Source organism: Schistocerca gregaria, chromosome 2 (genome assembly GCF_023897955.1).
Source record: "Schistocerca gregaria isolate iqSchGreg1 chromosome 2, iqSchGreg1.2, whole genome shotgun sequence".
Classification (NCBI taxonomy): domain Eukaryota; kingdom Metazoa; phylum Arthropoda; class Insecta; order Orthoptera; family Acrididae; genus Schistocerca; species Schistocerca gregaria.
Window position 1 is genome coordinate 520,336,402 of NC_064921.1, and position 27,710 is coordinate 520,364,111.

Consider the following 27,710-nt stretch of genomic DNA (forward strand, 5'->3'; position numbering starts at 1 on the left):
ATACCAGGCCAGGGGAAGCAGCTGTTGGGTCTTCAGGAAAGCCTCCTCCATGCGGCCCACGAAGAGGTTGCCATAGGACGGAGCCATCCTGGTTCCCATGGCTGTTCCTCTGATTTGTTCTTAGGTCTAGCCTTCAAAAAGGTTTATGGAAGATCTACAGGTAGTCGTTGGGAGAGGTAGTGTTCAAGGGCAGAGAGACCATGGGTATGTGGGATGTTTGTGTAAAGGGATGTAGCATCTATGGTGACAAGAAAGGTTTCAGGTGGAAGGGGAGTGGGAATGGATTTGAGGTGTTCTAGGAAGTGGTTTGTGTCTTTGATGTAAGATGGGAGTCTGCGGGTGATAGGTTGGAGGTGTTGGTCTACCAGAGCTGAGACATGTTCTGTTGGGGCTTTGAAGCCTGCTACAATGGGATGGCCAGGATGGTTCTCTTTGTGGATTTTGGGTAATAGGTAGAAGGTAGGGGTACATGGCTCAGGTGTAGTGAGTAGGTCTATGGAAGCTGTTGTGAGGCCTTGTGAGGGACCTCGGAGTTTTAGGATTTTCTGCAGCTCAGTCTGGATAGAGGGAATGGGATCCTGGGTAACAGCTTTGTAGGTTGAGGTGTCTGAGAGTTGACGCAGTCCTTCTGCCACATACTCCACACGGTCAAGTACCACAGTTGTGGAGCCTTTATCCGCCGGGAGGATGACAATAGAGCAGTCTGTTTTCAGCTCCTTAATGGCACGGGATTCAAATGGGGTGATGTTGGTGTTTGTCGGGATGTTCTTCAGGAAGGAGTGGGAAGCAACACTGGATGTGAAGAATTCCTGAAATGTCTGCAAAGGATGGTTTTGGGGGAAGGGAGGAGGATCCCGTTGAGAAGGTGGTCGAAACTGTTCTAGACAGGGTTCAATACTGGGTTTAGTATTTGGGGGCTGTGTTTGGGTGGTGAAGTGATATTTCCAGTTGAGGTTCCGGGTGAATGAGAGGAGCTCTTTAACCAGGGCAGTGTGGTTGAATTTAGGCATGGGGCTAAAGGTTAAGCCTTTTGATAGAACAGATATCTCTGGAGGAGAAAGGGATCTGGATGAGAGGTTTAGAACTGAATTGGGACTGGTGATATGTGGCATTCGACTGTGGTTATAGTTGAGATTTGGTCTGTGTGGGGTATGTGCTGGGATTGGGAGATTGAGTAGGGTGGCTAGGCTAGGTTTGTTGAAGGTGCTGTTGTGGTTGGCTGTTTGTGAGGGATAGGGAGAGGGACCCCACTTCTTAGGTGTTGCACTAGCACTGTGGAAAATTTTTTCAGGTGGTGTGTGGCATGGAACTCAAGTTTACAGCTGGCTTCATATAATGTTCCTGAGTGTGTTCTCCAAGCAGGAGTTTGAGAAGTGGACCTTTCTTGTCACCATAGATACAACATCCCTTAACACAAACATCCTACATACCCATGGTCCTTCTACCCTTGAACACTACCTCTCCCAACACCCACCTGAAGATCATCCAAAAACCTTGTTCCTTATCATACTTACCAACTTCATCCTCACCCATAATTACTTCACTTTTGAAGGCCAGACCTACAATCAAATGAGGGGAACGGCCACGGGAACCAGGATGGCTCCGTCCAATGCCAACCTCTTCATGGGCCGCATGGATGAGGCTTTCCTGAAGACCCAACAGCTGCTTCCCCTGGCCTGGTACAGATTTATAGATGACATATTTGTGGTCTGGATTCATGGTGAAGAAAGACTCCTCAATTTCCACAATAACCTCAACTCCTTTTCGAATCTGAATTTCACCTGGTACTTCTCCAAAACCCAAGTCACCTTCCTGGATGTTGACTTTCATCTGGTTGAAGCTCACAGCCACACCTCTGCCAACATCAAACCCACAGACAAATGACAGTACCTTCACTCTGACAGCTGCCATCCATTCCACACCAAACGCTCCCTTCCCTACAGCCTAGGTATTCGTGGCAAACGTATCTGCTCCAGTGACGAATCCCTCAACAATTACACCAATAACCTGACCAGTGCTTTTCTCTCCCGCAACTATCCTACAGACCTTGTCCACAAACAGCTCTCCTAAGCAATACATTCCTCCCTGTTCAACAATAATGTTCCTACACCCAGATCACACAGAAGCATTCCCCTTGTCACCCAATATTATCCTTGCCTCGAATACATCAACAAATTACTCCACCAGGGATATGACTTTCTCAAGTCAAGCCCTGAAATGAGATCATCCTTTGACAATATTCTCCCCACACCACCCAGAGTTGCCTTTTGTCGCTCCCCTAGCCTCCGTAACATCCTTGTCAAACCCTACAATATTCCCAGACCACCTTCTCTACCCAGTGTTTCCTACACCTGCAACCGGCCCCGCTGCAAAACCTGCCCCTTGCATCCCCCCACCACCACCTACTCCAGCCTCGCTACTGGTAAAACATACACAATTCAAGGCAGGGCCACATGTGAAACAACACATGTCATTTATCAGTTGACATGCTTGCACTGCACAGCCTTTTACATCAGTATGACGATAACTAAACTGGCTGAATGCAGGAACGGGCACAGATGAACTGTCTGCCTAGGAGATGTCCAATATCCAGTAACAGAGCATGCCCTCCAGCATAATCCTAGGGACTTAGGAACCTGCTACATCGTACATGCCATTTTGCTTCTCCCACCAAACACCAGTCCCTCGGAACTGCGGAGATGGGAAGTTGCACTCCAACACATCCTTTCATCCCGCCATCCCCATGGACTGAACCTACGTTAACCAACCTCACTCCCATTTACTCTTCAGTCTTCTCCTTTTACCCTCTCCTCTTCAGCCATTCACGAATCTTTTCTTCCTACATAGTTGTGTTTATCTTTATACTATATACCTCTTTACTTCTGTATGCATCCTCTTTGGTTTGAAGCTGGCACAGTACTTACAGTAGAATATCTTTGGCTTCCCTCTGATGGCCATGCCTCCTTCCTTACTATCCTTCCTGTTTAACTTTTTCCTGTTGCTTCATAACCTGGGCTGTGAGTAACTGAATCCCGTTTCCCTTCTTCCCTTTTTTCCTCTCTCTCCTCCCTGATGAAGGAACAAAGTTCTGAAAGCTAGGAATGCAAATGTTCTGTTCTGTTTTGTGTATCTATCGGCTGCACTGAGCTGTGGTACGTACTGGCCAGCCCCTGTATCTCTTTGTTAGTATTTGTTTCACATCTTTATATGAGATTTTCTATTAATCATTTAAAGAATAAAAAAGTGGGAATGCAGGTGAGCTACCATGAACAGCTTAGTTAATGCATTATAATAGCCAAGGTAGACACAAAACTAATATCCATGACAGAAGTACAAGTTTATATGCCTACCAGCACTCCAGACAATGAACATAATGAAAGAATGTATGATGTTAGAAAATATGTTACTTGGATTGTTATGGGAGATTAAAATTTTATTGTGATGGGGGGCTGGAATTCAATAGTGTGAAAAGGAAGAGATGGAAAAATAATGGGAAAATATGGACTAGGAGGAGTGGTTGGTTGGTTGGTTAGTTTGGGGACGGAGACCAGACAGTGTGGTCATCGGTCTCATCGGATTAGGGAAGGATGGGGAAGGAAGTCGGCCGTGCCCTTTCAGAGGAACCATCCCGGCATTTGCCTGCAGTGATTTAGGGAAATCACGGAAAACCTAAATCAGGATGGCAGGATGCGGGATTGAACCGTCGTCCACCCGAATGCGAGTCCAGTGTCTAACCATTGCGCCACCTCGCTCGGTGACTAGGAGGAGTGGCCACTTGTCAATAGCCTACACAGAATATAAATTAATCATTGCTAATATTTGTTTAAGAAACACAAAAGAAGGTAGTACACTTCGTAGAGAAATGGAGACATCAGTAGGTTTCAGGAAGATTATACACTGAAGCGCCAAAGAAACTATTACAGGCATGTGTATTCAAATACAGAAATATCTAAACAGGTTGAAAATGGTGCTGCGGTCGGCAATGCCTATATAAGACAACAAGTGTCTGGCGCAGTTGTTTGATTGGTTACAGCTGCTACAATAGCAGGTTATCAAGATTTAAGTGAGTTTGAACGAGGTGTTATAATCAGTGCTAGAGTGACAGGACACAGCACCTCTGAGGTAGCGATGAACTGGGGATTTTGCCATACAACCATTTCCCGAGTGAATATAAGAAATCCGGTAAAACATCAAGTCTCCGACATTGTTGTGGTCAGAAAAAGATTCTAGGACCATCAATGACTGAAGAGAATTGTTCAACAACACAGAAGTGCAACCGTTCTGCAGATTGCTGCAGATTTCAATAATGGGCCATCAACAAGTGTCAGCATGCCAACCATTCAATGAAACATCATTGATATGGGCTTTCGGAGCTGAAGGCCCACTCATGTACCCTTGATGACTGCATGACACAAAGCTTTATACCTTGCCCGGGCCCATCAACACTGACATTGGACTGTTGATGACTGGAATGATGTTGCCTGGTTGGACAAGTCTCGTTTCAAATTATATTGGGCAGATGGATGTGTGCGGGTATGGAGACAACCTCAAGATTCCATGGACCCCGCATGACAGCAGAGGACAGTTGAAGCTGTTAATGGTAATGGCTGGCTCTGTAATGGTGTGTGGTGTGTGCAGCTGGAGTGATATGGAACCCCTGATACGTCTAGATATGACTCTGACAGGTGAAATGAAAAGAAGCATCCTGTCTGATCACCTGCGTCCATTCATGTCCATTATGCATTCCGATGGACTTGAGCAATTCCACCAGGACAGTGTGACACCCCACACATCCAGAATTGCTACAGAATGGTTCCAGGAACACTCTTCTGAGTTTAAACGCTTACACTGGCCACCAAACTCCTCAGACATAAACATTATTGAGCATACCGGGGATGCCTTGTAACGTGCTGTTCAGAAGAGATCTCCACCCTCTCGTAATCTTACGGATTTATGGACAGCTTTGCAGGTTTCATGGTGTCAGTTCCCTCCAGCACTATTTCAGACATCAGTTGAGTCCACACCATGTCATGTTGTGACACTTCTGCGTGCTAGTTTGGGCCCTACACGATATGAAGCAAGTGTACTAGTTTCTTTGGCTCTTCAGTGTAAGATAGAGACTTGGAAATAAAATTTTGAACTGTAAAATATTCCCAGAAAGATATATGGACTCCAAATGTAATTTATTACTTACACAATGCACATTAAAGTTGGAGAAATTAAAGAAGTGGGACTCGGAAAAGTTGAAAGAGGTAGATGTTGTTGAGAGTTTCAAAAGGAGCATTAGGTAGACTAACAATTAGCTGAAATTAACATAAGACATACAGCAGAAGATCAATGGGTAGCTTTGAGAGAGGAAAGTAAAGACAGCATCGATATCTAGGCAAAAAGACAGGGACCACAGATATTCTTAAATAACAAAAAGTTATTAAATTCAACTGACCAAGGGGTAAAATAAAAATAAAAAATGTAACAAATGAAGCCGGCAAAAGAGAATACAGATGTCTAAAAATGAGGCTTCAGGAGGTAAAAGACAGCAATGCAGAAATGGCTAGAGTATAAATGCAAAATCTTGCTTACTGTAGGTAGCATAGATGCCACATTTAGGAAACTTAAATGTGCATTTATTATTATTATTATTAGTAGTAGTAGTAGTAGTAGTAGTAGTAGTAGTAGCAGTAGCAGCAGCAGCAGCAGCAGCAGTAAAGACAAGTAACTGTGAGGACAAAATGGACAAGAGCTCAGATTACAAGCCACTACCAAACAAAGAAAGGAAGGCTGAGAGATGGAAGAAATATATTTTTGTACAGGGTGTCCCACTCAAACCTACCTGATTTCAAAGACCTAGGAGAAGAAAAAAAAAAAAAAAGTAGATACGACAATGAAAAATGCACCACATAGTAGAGCATCTCAAAAAATTTATTTATATATCATCAATACACCTCTACATGTGAACTATTTGTAGCACAAAGAATATTGAGTCTATATTCAATTTCTTGCCAAGTTCTTTGTAACATTTTCTCTGTTATTGTTGCAATCCCATTAGTGATATGAAGTCGCAACGTAAGAATATCGTCCACTTCAGTTGCATACACGCGGCCCTTCACGAATCCCCACATGAAGAAATCAAGTGGCTTACTGTCAGGTGAACATGGTGGCTAGGCAATGAGTCCTCAGCATCCAATCCAACAACTGGGAAAATTCCTATCCAGGAGCTTGCGAACAGCCATTGACCAATGCAGTGGAGCTCCATCTTGTTGAAAAATGATGTTGGGTTGAAAGTCTCATGTCTGAGGGTACACAAAGTGCTCCAACACGCCCAAATGCACTGACCCATTCACTGCTTGTTCCGCGAAGAAGAACGGTCCAACAATCCTGTCATGCAATAGCCCACACCAGACATTTAGTTTAGGGCTGTGAGCAACATGTTCAATGACAACATGCAGATTTTGTGAACCCCAAAGCTGAACATTATGCCTATTAACCCTTCCTGATATATGAAAGGTTGCCTCATCTGAGAATTAACATCTTTCCAGGAAGCAAGCATCCATATCAATTCACTGCAGCACATCCACAACAAATTGTTGTCAGCGTGGTCTGTCATTCAGTGTAAGATGTTGCAGAATTTGCATTTTGTAAGCACATACAAGAAGACGCTGGTGAGCTACACAATGCTATGTTGATCGAGGTACTTCAAGTTGCCTAGATGCTTGATGAATTGACTTACATGGGCTTATAACGTGCACTGCCAGAATTTTTCAGAGCACTTCCTGTTACTAGAAACTTCCTATACCATTCATTAACTGTTTTCACATTTCACATTTATACACATGACGATAATTTCTTTGCACAGTAATCAGCAATTTTGTTTCTGCAAACCACACTACTGCTTGCGCACACTGCTGTGGAGTCACCATTTTCACTTCATGCAACTATGTTGCACCCTGGCGACAGTACTTGGCATTTCGGATGTGGGAATATACATTCTTTGAGATGCTCTAAAATGTGATGCATTTTTCATTGTCGTATCTACAGTGGTTTTTCTCTCCCGGTTCCTTGAAATCAGGGAAGTTTGGGTGGGACACCCTGTATATTGGCCATAGGCCAACTACCTTATGCTTCAAGTATAATGTCTTCACACTGCAGGCTGCTTATCCTTAGCCCACAGGTGTCTTTCCTCTGGACACTACTTACACATATCACAAGAGCTTTGTGTGTTGTGCACATGACACTGTATGCAAACAGTCCATTGATACTCTGCTTGTTACAGGAACCACCAGAAGGCACCGCTCACTCTTATGAGCAGCACGTGCATCGGGAAACCAGCAGTGTTGCTACTCAAGGAAACGTGTATTGTCTAAACATGATGTTCTGCCTGCTGGATGTTTAGGGCAAAGCATTACCTCCAGCATCAATACTCAATTACATGTTCATTTCCAAGCCAGGAGTTGGCTACACCTCTTAGGTCATCAATTGGAACTCACTGAGACCAGCCTGGACAAGCCATTCTACTCCATACTGTCCCTGCACTGCTTCACTGTATGCCACACAGCATGGACCCCATGTGTGGCACTTCTACAGCCAACTGAGATGAGACTTCCCATGCAACTGGTATTATGCCAGTGGACTTTGTTTGTGTTATTCTCGAGTGATCACTAATGGCCTTTCAGCAGTTATCTGAACTTTACTTTTTTCTGAACTTGTGCCATGAATAAAGTGTTTTGAAGTTCAGCCTGGGAATCATCATTTACTACAACAGCATGCATCATCCACAATGGAATGACCATATGAAAGAAAGAAACTTCAAGATAATATTATGGATATGAAAGAGCAAGTGTGTGAAGATAATAGACTGATGCAATAATGCAAAATGACTTGTTCAGAGCACTAAGGACCTAAGTAGAAACAAGTACCTCGAGTAAATGACTTTGGCTCAGAATTATTAAGATCCTTGGGAGAACCACACATGAAAAACTGTTCCACCTGCTATGCAGACTGTGTGTGACTGGTAGAATACCACCATGCACAATGTAATCTATGATTTACAATGAGGTGACAAAAGTCATTGGATAGCGATATGCACATATACAGATGGCAGTAATATTGTGTGCAAAAGGTATAAAAGGGCAGTGCACTGGTGGAGCTGTCCTTTGTACTCAGATGATTCATGCAAAAATAGTTCTGACATGATTATGGCTACATGATGGGAATTAACAGACTTTTAACATTATACGTATCATTCAAGGAGGGATATTTCAAAATTGCAGCCATACTAGGGTGAAACAGGGGATGAAAAGGTTTTTGAAAAATGTCACTATTAAGGAAATTTTGAAGATAGACCTACAAAAATTGATATTCGGTTTCTTCACCAGCAATAAAGAAATATGTGTTTCAGCATTTTTTGGAAATTTAACCCTATGGGGTGCGAAATAGTGGGTGAAAGCTTTTTTTGAAAATATATCTTTATTAAAGAACTACTAAAGTATTTTTAATGCTACATCTATATACACCGGTATTTGACTTATCGATCACAAATAAAAAAAAATATTTTTCAGTGTTTTTGGAAATTAAGCCCCTAAGATGGCGAAATATGGAATCAGATGTTTTATGAAAATATGTCAATATGCAAGCATTTTTAAAGCTAAATCTAAAAATTTAAATCTGGCATCTCAGTTAGAAATAAAAAAAAATTTACATGGTTCTCCGTTTTTGGAAATTCAACCCTTGTGGGGGTGAAATAGGGGCTGAAATGTTTTATTAAAATATTCCATTGTGAAAGTTCTTCTAAAGGTAAGTCTTTAAAATTCGTATATGGTTTCTTAGTTAGAGATGAAAAACTTAAGTGTTTCACTGTTTTTGGAAATTCAACCCATAAGGGGGTGAAATATGGTCAGACTGATTCACTGACTCATCATCACCCAGCCAAACTGCTAAGGACATAAACTTGAAGTTTGGAGAGAATGTGCATCTTACACTCTAGGCATTGTTTAACAAGGGATTGTCTGAAATACTGCTAATGGGGTGAAATAGGGGAGGAAATGCTTTTTGGAACTATGTCACCAGTTTCGGAATTTCTGACCACTAAGGGGGTAAAATAGCGTGTGGAAGTTGTTTCCAAAAAATAAATAATTACTAAAGAACTACAAAAGGATTTGTAAAGCTAACTCTATGACAACTGGTATTTGACTTCTCAGTATGAAACGAAAAAATTCGTGTTTCAGTGTTTCTGGAAATTCAACCCCTAATGGAGGGCAAAAGGGGATGAAAATTTCTAAGAAACTAAAATTAGTATTTTACTTTTCAATTAGATGTAAAGAAAAATTTGTTACGGGATGAAAGCTTCTATGGAAGTATCTCCACAAGAACGCAAAAAGCATGATTAAAAAAAAATTTTGGACTCCAGCTACCAGAATCCCTTTTTGATAAGAAGTACATGCTTATATGGCCTTAATCAGCATGAAAAGCTTAGGAGGTGTTGCAATTTGTGAATAACATAAAAATTCAATTAAATAAAAAACAAAACCAAAATCTCTGCAGGCCATACAGTCTATGTGAGCAAAATAACGGGTACTAAGCTAGTTTGCACATAAAACTTAGGTAAAGATTTATGAAGTGCATCTTAATAAACATGAAGCTGCATCTTTTTTCTTTTTAGTGAATATACCTCAACATCTGACACATAGAGTAATGTGAATCCTGACTAAATACTGGGAATTTAAATACCATCCTAGAATGGTCTAGTCAGGCCATGCCATCTTGCTCCTTATCCCATTTTATAGCAAGCAAATGAGGAAAAGAAAATGTGAAAAACTTACATAATTGTAATGCTGAGCGCAGATTGGTTTCTGAACCAGGTAAATGTACTGAAACACACAAAAAAATAACAAATGTTAGACTATATACGCCAGACTTTCCATTTATAGCGAAACAGAACAGACTGACAGAAAATTGGTAAAAAAAATCTGCTCTTTAGACTAAAGACAGTCAAAACATTCACAAAATTTTTGTGTAATTGAAGATTTTATAATTCTATTTGAAAATTTTAAGAAGTGTTTGTATTGTATTTCATGTTTCTAAATATGTGATCAGTGGCATTGTAAAATGACACTAAAATTACATCATTTCTCTTCAACGTGAGCCAAGAAGTGTACTAAAATTACACCATTTCTCTTAGAATGTATGTTCATATGCAACTAAAATGGCTGAAAATATATTTTTAGTGGTCGCTCCAAGATAATCTGAAACCAGTGTTGAGTGCTGACATGATGGTCAGTTGAACTATAATCAATACAGACAAGCGACACAGATGTTTGTTTTTGACTGCACATGATCTGATGTGACATAATCCCTGCCAGCACCACGAGTGCTGTGTTGCTCATAGCACCAGGTCAGTATTTGTCTTTGAAACTGGATGTGGCTTATTGTGCAAGCATAGAGTACAAGGAATTTTTGAGGAGCCATTGCTGTAACAGCACTGAGGCTGTGTAGAGTAGTGCACAGACAAGTAACTCATGGACCTCGTTTGTTTCCTCTTGTTACTATTTCAATTCCTCACAATTTTAAACTATTACTCATAGAAATTTAAATATATTTAAACACATCAATTACATAAGTAAAATTAATGTATTCAAGTAGTTAGACTTACTAACAGGCTACATGCTAGATTGTGGTAAAAAAAGGAGTATACATGGAAATTTAGTATGAAAGTGTTTTCTGTAAATCATTGACTAAAGAGGCCCTTTTCCAGTAGGTCTTTGGAGGAGAAAGTGAGATATAAAGTGTTTGTTAGAGCTACTTCAAACGTAAATATGAAAACAGAGAGGTGAGGAACAAGGCTGACCAATTTGGCTTACATAACACTGAAAATTTTGAAATACTTGCAAAATATTTTTATTAGCAACTTAATTGCACAGTACCAATCCACAATCTCGAATATTCAAACACTCATGAATATCTAGTAGACAATTTACTACCAACTATGAAATAAATTGAAGAAGTTGTTAAAACCTCATGAAGGTAGCACAGAAGACTCTACTGCACCAGAATGTTTGAAATGGTCTCTAGCAAAAATAGATCTCTAGCTAAAACAGATTTCTGAGAAAACCTGGGAAACAGAAAATCTCCCGAGGGAGTCAAGGGTACTCAACTATGTAGGAAAGGCAATAAACAAGAAATTAAAAACTACAAAGTAGCGACCAGTTGCATATTACGTATTTCCCAAGATTATACTAAACAGAATTGACTGGAGAGTAATTTATGTGAATATCAAGGTGGTTTTAGGAAGGACACACCATGTTCTGAACAAGTATTTAATATGAAGTCAATTATATGCCACAGATTACTGAATTCAAAAGATGTTTGTTGATTCCTAAAGGGCCATTAATTCTGTTGCCAGAAACTATAGGTGAAATAAAACTGTATGAGTAGAAGGAGGTGTGCCTTTCAAGTTCTTAGAATATTTCATCTGAGTGAGCAGTAGGAAAATGTAAAACACTCGCTAAAGATTTACATATGCAGTATGATTGTCCTGTGGTTAAGAGTATTGACTGGTAGTTTGTTGGCCCAGATACAATGGATACAACTTTCATTTTGAGTTTATTAGGAAGGATTTACTTAATAACTGCAAACACAACTGTGTTAATAACATATATTAAGGCCATAACAGGAATTTATTTGCTAGAATTTTAGATAATTAGTGCCTATGTCCCAGTTCAGTCATAATGTAAGTGACGTTCGAACTATTATTTTCCTATTGAAGCAAACTATGCTGTAGTATCCCCTCGGTATCTTTTAAATATGAGACAGTTTAACACCAACAGTTTTTTAGAGTAACAATCTCATACAAATACTATAGTTTACAGCAGTTTAGACTTTTCTTAGAACTTGTAACTGCCACTACATAACATTTCTTATGAGAAATTTCATGGTTATCAAGTAGTTTACATGAACAAATTATCAATCTATGGGAATAAGAGTTTTAAATACAGTACAATTTGAACTGAATCTGATGCTAACTGCTATGGGCTTATGCAAGGTGTATGAATCGCTAGCAAGGCAGTGTCAAGTAGTGATAATATACTTCATTCTAAGGACAACAAAGCTAAGAACTGGAATACTGTAGTAGGCAATAATTTATAGATAGCTGTTATGAGCTTTTCGTCAAGTTATCTGATAAAACTTTGGAAGTATATAACAAACCCTACTTAATCTAATTTCAGTCATTGCTGTATTGACAGTTAAATCACATACAGGAAACGTCGTCTTACATTTAAAAATGTTTAGGAACCTAAACGTTAGATAACACAGAAATGTTTATACATCACATACACAAACTTTTTCCATAAAATATATATCATAAGTCAACTTAGTTTTATTAAATAAAACTGCAAGAGGTTGTATAATTGATTTTGAACAGCTACTGTTAAACAATAATGGACAAGTGTGGAAACTGCTGCAAAGTGGTAAGAAGCTGCTGAGAGCGCAAAGACTGCCTACACTTTTTTCATGCTGGATGCTGTGAAATTGAAGCTACCTGCTTGGATGGCATTTTAGTAACTGTGCCTATCACTCCATGATTATGGAGAGAGAACAGCTGAGCTTAAGACTCAGAACTCATTGGGCAGGTATCACAAGCAGAATTACTTACAGAACAGCTGAGACCTGTAGCTGGCAGCAGTCAGTTTAACAACAGTGTTGTAACACAGAATAGTAAGAGGTGAAATTACAAAAAAATATTTAAGCTCATTCACAGTGCTACAGGCAAACTCAAGTCATGTTAGAGATAGAGGCAGAAGTGAGTCAGTAAGTCACAAGTGAGTCAGGTTGTCGACACATTATGGCACTGTCTGCTGAGTGAAGATACGCATTCAGTAGAAAGGAGACTGTGATGAAAAATCAAAAGAAGTGAGACAAGCATATTCATTAGCTTGTAAGACATGCTCCAAGAACTCTATCTCTTTAATTAAGAACACATAGCAAGGATCTGATACAGCAGTTAACAGCCTGCTGAGTGAATATAGCAAAATAATGAGGATACATGTGGTCATTAGAAATTCAGCCTTGCATCAAAGCTTCATGCTACTTCTTTTTAAATACTCCAATTCTCCAGCTTTTGTCACGGGTTGATCATTGCGATTGATGGCACTCACAGTAACAGGTCTCAATTCTATGAATATGATATTGTAGTGAATCTATGTCCTAGATGCCCCATCACTGTCTGTGAACTAGCCAAAGATATACTCACGATGATAGACTTCACCTGATGAACTTCTTGCTACTTGCTACCTACTGTCTACTATTGGAGAAACTGACTGTGCTGTCAGTATTGGACCTCTTGGGACCTAAGTTCCTGTTCAGCACTCAAGCTCCTTCATCTGCTGACATGTACCAAAGTAGGGAGGAGATCGACCGACCACAAGACTTTCGACATATATCAGAGGTGCATTGTGGGTGAGACATTAGATGTCATCGTAAAATTTGGAGTGGGACCAAGCCAGTCCAAGAACCATTTCATGCTGGGCAAATGACTGTGCCCTGCACACCGGCAGACTACCGCAGTGCCAGGGACACTGACATCTTCCCCTGGTCATGCAAGCACTAAGCTGACTCAACAGAGACCAGCTAGAATACAATACACAGCTAAATGAGGAACAACTGAGGCTGGTGCAGAAGAACGAGGACTTGTAAACACTGAGAATAAAAGACTGAACTCTAATTATGTTTTACCAGTGTTGTTGAAGCTTCACAGGTTCCAGACAGCTAACCTGACTTCACACTGAGCTGTCCCCACTTGGCCCTCTGTAATAAGGTAGATGACAGGACAGTGGTCAAACATGCCAAATCAGACAACAGCTCCTGCAAGTCTGCCACCTTTAATCTAGATATCTCCAACAGATTCACTGCTCTGGGGACTGCGGACAAAAGTGTGCAGACAACCCAAGAGGATCTGGAATACCCTAACAAGACAGGGGAAAAATTGCAAGTAGGAGTGAGGGAGTTCAAAGGACCAAGAATGTGTCTTTATTCTGGGATAAGTAAGGTGTATGGAACTGCTGGGGTAGCAAATACCAGGTAACTAATATTTTTAAGCCCAGTGCAGAAATCAGCAATGTTAACTGTGATTTAGCCTCTATGTGGAAACATCGTGGTAAAGAAGGTTACGGGGGATGCCAGGAACAGTTTGAACTACAACCTCAACTATTCCGGGAAGACATCAGGCATATAACTGGGAATGACAATCACACTAATGTGAAGATAGTGTCACTCTTTGAGTGACAGTATCTTCTTTGTGTATTACAAGCACTAGTTGAAAAGTTGAACCACTCAATGTCTTTTACAGAACTTTCTGATGTTAACTGCAATGTTTCTGGACTGGATATAGTGAACAATGCGCTGGTGTAAGCAAACAGGATAGTTTTTTAGGGACTCGGAAATTCAACAAAGTTGCCCACTTAAATGACGAAGAGTAGTAGTCCTAGAATTGAGCTCTGATGTACTCCATATTTTATTGATAATTTGCTGGAAAGCAGAGAGCTGTTTCTTGCTTTATCCAGAGTGTTGAACCCATAGTGAAGTAATACCTTCTGCCTGCATTTTTTAGATATGAACCAGGGTGCTAAATCTCTTACACCTCATCTCTGTTCAGATTTTTCGAGCAGGATTTTATAATCCAGGACATCAAAGGCTTTTGGATGGTGTCTCTCTTATGCTGATCAAAAGATTTTAAAGCCTAGACTAAGAGCCAAAAAATTGCTGTTGTTGTAGATCTAGATTTCTTAAAGCCTCGTTTTTGGCAGGTAATTGGTGAACATTTATTTATAAAATTTATAAGGCTGTCATAAAAAAAAATTCTAGAATTTTTTGAAAAGAATTTAAGGTTGACTCATGTTGGTAGTTTGATATTTTATCAAAAGAACCTTCTCGCAGCGGTGAAACTTTTGCTGTTTTCAGAACATCTGAAAAGTTGTAAAGGTTTGTAGTAGTCACTGAATTTTTCATGACAGGTTTTGATTTGTGATTTTTGAGTCCTGTATAGTTTGATTCACAAACAATGGCAGTTTGTTCAGCTGGAAGTAAGGAGGGGGATTTCAGTGTTGCTGGTTTCAAGCGACAGCTCCACTGTGTGCATACACATGCTTTGCACTTGAAGAAAACTTGTCTGCAAATTATGTCTCTTGCTTGCTTATGCAGAATAGTCACTTACCATCACCTTGAGCCATGACAACTAGCCACAAATGCAATAAAAAAATCAATGATTAACTCAATACAATCACGTTTAAAGCTCACATTGGCTACAACGTTCACAGCAGAGTGCTCATAATGCTATTAAATGCTCACTGGCTGTTTGAGAATGCATGATGCAGGTGAGCAGAATAATCCACAATCCTTGACTAGATGACTAGACCATCATCATTCATGACACTAAATTTTTTTTTTTTTTTTTGTGAAAGCCGGGATTGCTTGATTTAACTGTTGATCTTTACAAGCATACTGTAAATTCAATGTGAGAAGCAAATCTTGTAATTATTGTCATGACAAATAACTTTTAACCATGTACCACCCCACTCCCTTTTTCTTCCCCCATCCATCCTCTTTCCACCCCTTTCCCTACAGATTTCCCTAAACCTGTAGGGTTGGTTCTTTCCTCTCTCTCTCTCTCTCTCTCTCTCTCTCTCTCTCTCTCTCTCTCTCTCTCTCTCTCTCTCTCTCTCTCTATGACTAGTGATAGATGGAATAGTGAATGGTTTGTACAGGACATAAATAAAAAGATTGTTGTGTGTAGTGGACGAACTCATCAGCTATTGTGGAGTATTGAGCGCCTTGTAGCACATATTGACAGCCTAGGAGGATTATAAATGTTTGTTACCATGACACCTTTCCATTCATGTAATTTATACTGGTGAAATGAGCCATATCTTTGTATATGAATCAAGTGTAAATATTTATCTTTGTGATTCATCTAGTACACAGTGTTTCTTTAAAATTGTGTACAAAAAATTTCATGGAGCTAATTTCAATATATTGCCAATTAATATGATGGGACCACCTGATGTCTACACGGCAAGTCACAAGAGCACTGGGGCAATGCAATTTGGTCAACATGTTACATTATGTTAATCCTGTTGGGCAGTATATTGTGGGAATCATGTTGAATGTATTGTTTATGTTTGTTGAATCACCTCCACCACTGCTGCCTTTTGAAAAATCACAAACATTAGCTTCATATTCAATGCACTGGTCCAAGTCAATAAAACCTCTAATTTCGCCACGACAGCTGACTTATTTCCACTTGGTGCTCTATATACAGTATGTTCATAATTATGAAAGTCTAAAGTATTTGCAGATTATTCTAAAGCCTACAAAAGAATATTTGGTAAAGTACTCATACAGGCTAAAATTATGTGGAATGGCAATTTGATAAGGAATTCATCATGATATTATAGAAATGGAGAAGAAATTAAACATCCGGTATTTGTTGGTTTGAGTAGCAGATCAATAATGCTATATTTAAATGCGTTCATAATGGATGAAATGGTTGTTAATGAAACAATCTAATTTATATGTAGCAGCCCCACTGTATATTTTAGGAAGGGCTATAGAAGTTTCACTTTTTGGATAATTCATTCACTCACTGATTCATTCATTCTGTTATGTAAAGTGAACCTTTAGGGGTGTGGAATGAGTTAATGTATATGTTAAAAGATGAACAAACCATAAAAACTTAATCTATAATTTTTGTGTCAACAATCAACTACCACTGTAATGTTTCATACTACCGGTACTTATGCCACCTACATGTAACATAGTAAATTAGAAAGATGGCTGATATTTTGAAAAACAGCTACTACTGCCTCCGTCATTCTAAATAAGTGCTGTTTGTCAACTATTAGCTGCTTAATATTTGCTTGAGTACAGTGTATTTTTAAGCAAAACAGAGGCCACTTTACAATATGTTACTACTTATCACTCAACTTTACAATGAACATTGGTTTTGCAATGTGTCTGAAAAGGCATTTTCAGTTCTTGAATCTACACAGTCCAACAGTTTGTGGAAGGAATGGTATTGAGGTGAATTTTCAATTTTCTCTTCAACTGATAAGGGTTTCCAGCTTCTTGGTGTGTCTGTTTCCTCTCATGAAACACAAAGAGACAGAAGACAAACATTGTAGTAGTGGAATCATCTTTTGTGGCAATATACCTACAGTATATGTACAATGTATTTATTCAGTAATGGTAAGCAGTAAGAATACTGTATTAAGATGATGACAAAACATCTTGCAAGATCTCTTTAATAATCTTGCAATTCTTATCCTTACTTCAGCCTAATTTAATCTTTCATGGTTTTCATTATTGTCAGTAAAAATCAATTTCAGCCAAACTCTAATCTGAATGATAACAATACAAGACACAAAATTAATTTTCATCTAAACTTTGTCTTCTCATCTAGAATTCTGAGTATGCACTCTGGTACAAAAGTATTTAACAAGTTCACATCCTACATGCAGCAAGAAAATGGGAAACCTATCAATTCAAAGTAAAATTAAAACTATATCTCATTTGCACATACAACCATAAATTTTGTAGCACTGTACTGCAAATGGCCTTGTTACATACACAGTTAACTATTTTCTTTGAAAATTACCAATGCTGATATATTATTAACAAGTTGTCTGTAGAAGACGAACAGCAGCTGTTTAACATAACTGAGGAAATATAAGACATTTTTTCGAAAGTAGTTTTTTTTGCCTAAGTTACTGTCTTTCATTTAGCCTGCATAATCAAAAGTATTGGTTGGTTGGTTTAAAAAAGGGGCGGGGGGAGACCAAACTGCTAGGTCATTGGTCCCTTGTTCCGATTAAAATTATTCCACAAGGGTGGGAGTAAAATAATCAAGACATACAACAGACAACTGGAAGAAAGGATAAAACAACAAGAATTACAGAAGGGCAACAAACACGAAAACGGACAAAATCAGACAAGAAAACCACAGAGAGATGCAAGAAACATGTAGAAGAGATCACAACAAGACAGCAGATTACCATGGCTGGCTGACCATGACAATAAAAAGGAGAAGCCAGCCACTCTGCAACACATTAAGACCTCCACCCTAAAAGCACTAGGGTGGAGGACACGGAGGGACAAAGGACAGGCACTAAAAATTAGATCGAATGATAAAACTCACCCTCATGAACAAAATGTAAGCTAAAACTACTGTTGAGGCATTGCTGCCCAACACCGAAGGTAGGGTGCTGGTAAAGTTTAAAGACCACTGCAGTACGGCTAAAAGTGGGCAGTCCAGCAAGAGGTGGACAACCATCATTTGTGAGGTGGGTCCTCGCAATGGAGGAGGTAACCACGCATTAGACATGTATGACTAATGCGGAGCCGGCAGAGGACAACTGCTACCCTGCAAGAGGTCCACATGGAAGACTTCCACACATTCGTAGTCTCCTTAATGACACACAATTTGTTGTGCTTACTGTTATGCCATTCCATCTCCCAAAGCTGAGAAACCCTGTGGCATAAGACAGAACTCAGGTCAGTTTCAGAGATGCCCATCTCCAGAAGTGGTTTCTGCATAGCCTGTTTGGCCAGCCTGTCGGCAAGTTCGTTGCCTGGGATGCCAATGTGTCCTGGGGTCCACACAAACACCACTGAACAATGGGACTGGTCCAGGGCATCGATGGACTCCTGGATGGACGCTACCAAAGTATGGCGGGGGCAGATCTGGTCGATAGCTTGTAGGCTGTTCAAGGAGTCAGTACACAGGACAAATGACTCGCCAGGGCGTGGGTGGATGTGCTCAAGAGCACGAGACATGGCCACCAGCTCTGCAGTGAAAACACTGCAGCCATCTGTCCTCCATGAACATAAGCAAAGCCTACGGGACCATCAGCCAATGAGCCATCAGCATAAAACACTTCATAGCCCCGGTACATGTCGAGAATCGAGAGGAAGAGGTAGCGGACAGCCACAGGGTCAGTGGAGTCCTTAAGGCCATGTGAAAGGTCCAGAAGAGTCTGCAGCCTAGGTGTACACCATGGAGGGGTACATGAATGGACCTCAAAAATAGGTGGTAATGGGAAGGACTCCAGTTCAGACAGAAGAGACTGGACACGAACCGCAATCGTAAGCCCTGACCTGGGCCGCTGATGCAGGAGATGAACTCCCATGGTTGGGAAAAGGAGACGGTAATTGGGATGTGCAGTAGAACTACGAACATGTGCAACATAATTGGCAAGCAGTTGTGCATGCCTAACTTTCAATGGAGGGACTCCGGCCTCCACCAGGACACTGGTCACCAGACTCATTCTAAAAGCTCCCATCGCTAGATGAAAACCACAGTGGTGCACTGGGTCGAGTAAACACAACACTGAGGGTGCCGCCAAACCATAAACCAGACTCCCACAGTCAAGGTGGGATTGAACAAGGGCTCTGTAGGGCTGCAGCAGCATAGAGCGATCTGCACCCCAGTTGGTGTTGCTCAGGCAACGGAGGGTATTGAGGTGCTGCCAGCACTTCTGCTCAAGCTGATGAAGGAGGGGCAGCCAAGTCAATTGGTCATCGAAAACCAGTCCTAAGAATCACTACAGTGAGTGGATCATCATTAAGGTAAAGTTCTGGTTTTGGATGAAAGGTGTGATGCTGACAGAAATGTGTAACACATGACTTCAAGGCTGAAAACTGGAAGCCATGGGCTAGAGCCCATGACTGCACCTTGTGAATGGCTCCCTGTAGGCACCACTCAGCAACACCAGTACTGGAGGAGCAGTACGAAATGCAGGAGGAGCAGTACGAAATGCGGAATTCATCCACATACAGAGAAGGTGAGACTGATGGCCCTACAACTGCTACTAGACTGTTAATAGCCACTAAATATAGAGCCCTGCAGAATGCCATACTCCTGAATACGGGGGAAACTATGGGAGGCAACAACCTGGACACGGAAAGTATGGAGTGACACAAAGTTTCAGATAAAAATCATGATCGGGCCCTAGAGATTCCACTCACACAATGTGGCAAGGATATGACATCACCAAGTCGTATCGTATGCTTTACGTTAAGTCAAAAAAGATGGCAACAATATGTTGGTGTCTGGAAACGGCTGTTCGGATAGCAGACTTGAGGGACACCAAATTATCAGTGGTAGAGTGACCGTTGCAGAAGCCACCCTGACATGGAGCTAGTAGGTCACATGACTCCAGGACCCAACCCAACTGCTACACAACATATGTTCCAGCAGCTTACAAAGAAAGTTGGTGAGACTGCTGTGCCGGTAGCTATCCACATCAGGTGGGTTTTGACTGGGTTTGAGCACCAGAATGATGGTGCTCTCCCACCATTGTGGTAGAAAGACGCCATCACACCAGATCCGGTTGTAGATGATGAGGAGATGTCGCTTGTAGTCATAGGAGATGTGTTTAATCACCTGACTGTGGATCTGATCCGGCCCAGAAGCTGTGTCGGGACAACGTGCAAGGGCACTGAGAAATAACCACTCTGTAAATGGGGCATTATGGGGTTCACTGTGGCACGTAGTGAACAAGAGAACTTTCCTTTCCATCTGCCATTTGGGGGTGCAAAAGACTGCGGGGCTAGTTCTCCGATGCAGAGGCTCACGCATAGTGCTCAGCAAAGTGCTTGGCAATCGTGTTTGCATCGATAGATAACATTCCATTGATGTTAATGGCAGGGACACCTGTTGGGGTCTGGTACCCAAAAAGACATCTGATCTTCGTCCAGACTTGGAAAGGTGACACATGGCACCCAATGGTCGACACATACCTCTCCTGACACCCCTTTTTTCTGCCATTTTATAAGATGGTGAACGCAGGCATGGAGCCACTTAAGGGCTATTATGTGCAGCCAATATGTTCAGGGGTACTGCACCATCTGGAGGAAGATATACATTGCAGACAGTTATTTCCTGTGTTGTCCTTATCCTGACAGCCACAGCTTCAAGAGGGGTTTGAAGGGGCACAGATCCACTACATACTGAGTTCAGACATAGATGCAAACTCCACCTCCCTGTAATATCCCTTATAGCCATGGAGGGCAGGGGTCTGCACTGCTGAGGACCAGGTTTCCTGGAAGGCAATGCAGAAAGCAGGTGTAAAGCTTAACAGTTGCCGTAGCTCAGCCAGATGGTGGAAAAAACTGCCACAATTCCACTGGAGGATTACATGATCGTGAGACTGGGAAGGCATGAAACGTTAAATGAAGCAGCCTTTGCCTCAGTGTCACCTGCTGCCACCAGATGAGTACCTGTCAGCGAGATCTTGGTCCTCAGCGGACGCCAGAATCTCCACCTCATCCTCAGACTCAGAGCTTGTAGGTAGTGGTGGTGTGGGTGCCACCACAGTGCCTTGGTTCTTGGGGGTCTTTTTCTTTTTAGTTTTCTCTCACTGCTCCTTAGGTTTGTCCAGCTGGGAGGGCTTTACTGATTCAGTCTCAGGGACTGAGGAGGACTGTGAAGCTCTACGAGCAGCAACCTGTGGTTGGTTCACCCACTGGCGGGCGTCAGCTTTGCCACTGGTAGGAACCTGGGAAGGTAGTAACCCAAGGGATCCCTTCCTGGTGAAATGAGTCAAAGAAGACTTATGCTTCTCCAGCTGACAAGTGAGAACTGACGTCCCGATGATTGGGGGGGGGGGGGGGGGGATGTGGTTGCTCCTGAAGTAGGTTGTTGAGGAGCAACAGGGAGGAAAGTGCCCCACACTATCAAGAGGCTGGGTGGAGTCTGACTGCTCTGAGAGCCAACTGTACTTGGTGGAATGGAAGATGGTAGAACTGCTGTCATAGCGGCGGTGTAGGTTGATGTCACATGCACAGGATGTAGCCTCTTATGTTTCCTCTTAGACTCAGTGTAGCTCAGTCGGTCCCGGGTCTTGTATTCCATTATTTCTCATTCTTTCTGCAGAATCCTGCAGTCCGTCAAGCAAGGTGAATGGTACTCTCCACAGCTGACACAGGTGGGAGGCAGGGCACAGGGAGTATTGGGATGTGATGGGTGTCTACAATCCCAACAGGTGTCGCTGGAAGTACAGCAAGAAGACATATGGCCAAACTTCCATCACTTAAAGCACCACATTGGGGGAGGGACATATGGCTTTACGTCACAGTGGTAGACCATCACCTTGACCTTCTCGGGTAATGTGTCACCCTCGAAGGCCAAGATGAAGGCATCGATGTAAACCTGATTATCACTCGGACTCCAGTGGATGCACCAGATGAAATGGACATCTCGCTGCTCTAAATTGGCGTGCAGCTCATCATCAGACTGCAAAAGAAGGCCCCTGTGAAATATGATACCCTGGACCATACTGAAGCTCTTATGGGGCTTGATGGTTACAGAAACATCTCCCAGCATGCCACTAGCGAGTGGTGCCCATGACTGGACAGAGGATGCTGTTTTGATCAAGACCGATCCTGATCATGTTCTGGACAAGCCCCCCACCTCCCCAAAATTGTCCTCTATATGCTCCACAAAAAACTGAGGTTTAATTGACAAGAAAGATTCCCCTTCAACTCTTGTACATACGAGGTACTGGGGTGAATAAGCTTTGCTAGCATTCCACCCATGGTGTGGCCAGGGGGTATGAATGGGATGGGTTTATATCTCTTAGCACTGAAGTTATACCTTGATCACTTAGAGAGTGCTGGTATTTGACCACTAGCAAGAGATGACATACTACACTTCATGGCGTGTCATGTGCCTTGATGCCACGCACTCCGACCAGGCCCCTCCCCATGAGCGCCACCCAGTCAGAGCACAGGCCACCTGGCAGGATGGCCATTGCCGGGAGACCCGATGGCACAGGGTGACGGGTATCTACTCCTTGGCATATGTGGGGAGTTAATGGCGTTTGTATCAGCAGTGCAATCCCTGTGTGGTTAGAGGGCTACAACCAACAGGGTACATGGTGGCCCCACCACAATGGACTGGCTACCGTGCTGGATATCAGGTGCAAATGAGCTAAGAAGTCCATTATTGTTGACAGCACAGAAAGCGATACTGCACAGAGGATGGAGGAAAACACACCCAGGAGCATGACCTCACCCAAAAGCTGGAAAATGAGTGGAAATGGAGATCCATGTTGACGAAGGATGCGAGAGGTCTCAGCACGTGATGGACACTACACACCATGTAGGGCACCCTTCCCCAATTGGCTCGCTCTTCAGGAAAATTTTGAAAAATGGAGGTCAAACCCTAAAGGGGACCACCACATAAAGGCCAAAACATGTGAGGTTCCTTTTAGTCGCCTCTTACTACAGGCAGGGAATACCTCGCACCTATTCAAATCTCTGGACCTGCAGAGGGAGTAAAAGTAGTATTGTGCAGTACAATGTTATTTTATTGTTAATAAGGTTGCTTATACACTCCTGGAAATGGAAAAAAGAACACATTGACACCGGTGTGTCAGACCCACCATACTTGCTCCGGACACTGCGAGAGGGCTGTACAAGCAATGATCACCCGCACGGCACAGTGGACACACCAGGAACCGCGGTGTTGGCCGTCATATGGCGCTAGCTGCGCAGCATTTGTGCACCGCCACCATCAGTGTCAGCCAGTTTGCCGTGGCATACGGAGCTCCATCGCAGTCTTTAACACTGGTAGCATGCCACGACAGCGTGGACGTGAACCGTATGTGCAGTTGACGGACTTTGAGCGAGGGCATATAGTGAGCATGTGGGAGGCCGGGTGGATGTACCGCCGAATTGCTCAACACGTGGGGCGTGAGGTCTCCACAGTACATCAATGTTGTCGACGGAAGGTGCACGTGCCCGTCGACCTGGGACCGGACCGCAGCGACGGACGGATGCACGCCAAGACCGTAGGATCCTACGCAGTGCCGTAGGGGACCGCACCGCCACTTCCCAGCAAATTAGGGACACTGTGGCTCCTGGGGTATCGGCGAGGACCATTCGCAACCGTCTCCATGAAGCTGGGCTACGGTCCCGCACACCGTTAGGCCGTCTTCCGCTCACCCCCCAACATCGTGCAGCCCGCCTCCAGTGGTGTCGCGACAGGTGTGAATGGAGGAACGAATGGAGACGTGTCGTCTTCAGCGATGAGAGTCGCTTCTGCCTTGGTGCCAATGATGGTCGTATGCGTGTTTGGCGCCATGCAGGTGAGCGCCACAATCAGGACTGCATGCGACCGAGACACACAGGGCCAACACCCGGCATCATGGTGTGGGGAGCGATCTCCTACACTGGCCGTACACCTCTGGTGATCGTCGAGGGGACACTGAATAGTGCACGGTACATCCAAACCGTCATCGAACCCATCGTTCTACCATTCCTAGACCGGCAAGGGAACTTGCTGTTCCAACAGGACAATGCACGTCCGCATGTATCCCGTGCCACCAACGTGCTCTAGAAGGTGTAAGTCAACTACCCTGGCCAGCAAGATCTCCGGATCTGTCCCCCATTGAGCATGTTTGGGACTGGATGAAGTGTCGTCTCACGCGGTCTGCACGTCCAGCACGACCGCTGGTCCAACTGAGGCACCAGGTGGAAATGGCATGGCAAGCCATTCCACAGGACTTCATCCAGCATCTCTACGATCGTCTCCATGGGAGAATAGTAGCCTGCATTGCTGCGAAAGGTGGATATACACTGTACTAGTGCCGACATTGTGCATGCTCTGTTGCCTGTGTCTATGTGCCTGTGGTTCTGTCAGTGTGATCATGTGATGTATCTGACCCCAGGAATGTGTCAATAAAGTTTCCCCTTCCTGGGACAATGAATTCACGGTGTTCTTATTTCAATTTCCAGGAGTGTATTTTGTTAATGCATAGCTTCACCCATTCCAAAGCCTTAAAGTTTCGACTTCTTGATGACATCTACAGAGCCTGATGAATGAATGAAGAGAGTATTCAGAGGCATCATTTTCAGATGCTTAAGGTGTGGCAGTCAGGAATGATTGTTAGGAAACATGAAACTCTGAAATCTAAATAGAACAGTGCTTTTTAATTATAGCACAGGTAATTTTGAATGTGGTGTGCATGCTAAACAAGGATGGAGGAAGATGTCTCTTTAGAGAACCCAAAGCCACTGTGTAACAAGCCATGCATTTTCTACACATTGCATAACATATCTTCTGCCTCCAACAGTAATCTCACATATGTACTGCAAGGAGAAAATATGGTAGATCAGGACTTGTACACATGCAGGCCATCATTTTTCTCTTGCTTCAGTTGTGACTAGAATATTAAAGGGAATGGCTAGAAACAGTAAAATGTATCTTCCACCATGCATTGTACACTGGCTTGCAAAGTATGCACGTAGATGTAATGTTGGATGTACTGTTCACAACATAACTTCCTAATGGTCATCTCCTACCTGTGTGTTGTTACATTACATTAGTCGCAGTCCAAGGAAAGGAGTCTCTGGGTATGTAGACAAGTCAAGGATACACATTTAATGTCAGTTAAGGTCTGTGCTGTGAAATTACATTACTGTATTACAGTGCTAATTCTAGTCATAAATTAATGCAAAACTTCAAATTTAAGAGTTTATGTGAAGAACGTCTCCAATGGAGTAAGAGTTGACGGAAAGGACATTCTCTAATTAAGTGTTAAACTCCACTACATTATCTTCAGGTCACTTAGTAGGTTTCTCGATTCGAAAAAATTTTACCGTAGGGTTGTAGGGGTTATTTTTAGTCCTAGTGCTATATCCACGCTTTTTACTACTTTTTACAAAATGTGAAATATAGGTATTGACAAAGGACATTACGAATATTGTGAAGTGGTTGTCAAAATTCCCAGTTTCCTGATAAGGTCTCTGGAGTATGTTCTTGAGTTAACGCAAGATATATTCTTACAACACATTTATGTAGTCTGAAAGCATTACCTCTGTAATTTGAATTTCCCTAGAAAATAATTCTGTAACTCATTAGTGAATGGAAACCTGCAGAATAAACTAGTTTCTTCAGTTTTAAATCATCTATAGCAGTAATCATGCATACTCCAAGCATGAACGAAGAAAGTTGCTTTGTTAATAAAAGATCATGTGTTTTCCACTGGAGGTTGTGTTCCATTTGTAGTCCCAGAAACTTAACACTTCCCACCTCCTGTACTTCATTGTTTGAGAAATTTAATAGTACAGCTTGTAGATTTCTGTGAGAAGTATTGACCTGTATGTACTGAGTTTATTTGCCTTGAACCATTTGTTGACGTTTCTGAAGATTTCATTAGCCACCTTTTCAGTAAAGGGACTCATACTAATTTTTATTCCCAAACTTTAATCATCTGAAACAAGTACAGATTTTACATCTTCTGAAACTGCTTATGAAAAATCATTTTTTTGTATATCAGAAACAAAAAAGGACCAAAAAATTGAACCTTGTGCTATACTATGTCTGATTGTTTCTAATTCTGAGTGTCTATCATTATGTGGTTTACATGGAACTGATAGACATTGCCTTCTGTAATTCTAATAAGATAAAAAGGAGTAAAATTTTGCAAAACTGACCGAGAACAGAGAGAACAGAACTGGACTGGAAGATATACCTGAAATTCCCTCTGATAAATTTGGCTATGAACATTATGACTTATCTGGCATCACAGGCCTTCTCACAGTCAAGAAAAATACCAAGTATATGTTCCTCACATAGAAAAAGATTATGTGTAACTGTTTCCAGAAGTGAGGGGCAGAATATTTCTTTAAATCATACTATAAGCAAGGAACTGAACAAAAAAACCAGTTGTAGGAATAATTTCACTACATAAAAGAAAACACTTGTGTGGAATTTATACTGTGAATGACCACCTTTATTGTACCGCACTAACACAATAGATACATACGTTAACGTGTGAAACAAACACTGGTTGGGTCCTCCAAAGAACCCTTGGGTCCTCCAAATTTCCCCGCTCGCAAAGAGAATCTCTCAGTGTCTTGTCGACTATTGGCTTGTCACTCCCACACAGCCCCCCCCCCCTCCCCCTTGAAGTGCGGAGCACCCGGTATGGTGGGGTACTTAAACTTCACCTCTTGGCCTGCCCAAGTGCCAATAGTGCTGATGTGGGTGTTGCTTGATGATTCCGTTGCTGCATTAGGTCCCTTGGTGTGGGGCTCCTGTGGGTCACAGCGGCCTGGTTCTGCGGAAGGTGTGAGTTTGTTGCAAGTTGTGTCTGAAGTTGTCTGTGACACTGTAGTCGGTGCTGTCATTGTCCAATTTTAATGGGCCCACACACAGTGGTTCAGGTTGAAAAAATCGATTTTCGGTTTTCATCATCCTAACAGGACAGGTGTGGAACTTGTATCTTCACTGTCACGAATATTTGTTTGTTCCTTCTGAATATGTTGGGATTTCTGAGATTGTGGTTACTGTGACTTGAGAACACAGCTCTTTCTTTCTTAGAGATTTGGAAACAACCACAGATTCGGCCGTTTCACGAGCTCAGAAACGGCCGCGATACCTTCATCGAGCTCTGAAGATCGACAGATGACAGTGTGGAAATTTCGGCAAGCGATGGTTGAGGGTTAAGAGAAGCCGAATGCACTAAACACAATCACGTCGGGGTCACCACTTATGTAGAAATAATTTCACTAAATAAAAGAAAACACTTGTGTGGAATTTATACTGTGAATGACCACCTTTATTGTACTGCACAAACACAATACATACATACGTTAATGCGGGAAACGAACACTGGTTGCAAAGAGAAACTCTCAGTGTCTTGTCGACTATCGACTTG

At 42.2% G+C, this 27,710-nt stretch overlaps 1 protein-coding gene across 4 annotated transcripts in view; it reads right to left on the reverse strand.

The window, feature by feature from the left end:
- The window catches only part of LOC126329815 (stimulator of interferon genes protein homolog), a 372,973-nt gene that overhangs the window by 165,486 nt on the left and 179,777 nt on the right, over positions 1–27,710 (reverse strand). For all 4 annotated transcript variants that reach the window (XM_049996215.1, XM_049996214.1, XM_049996213.1 and 1 more), the window contains one exon: positions 9,816–9,863. In XM_049996215.1, coding sequence (XP_049852172.1) covers positions 9,816–9,863 — 48 coding nt within the window. The remainder of the gene's footprint in view (positions 1–9,815; positions 9,864–27,710) is intronic.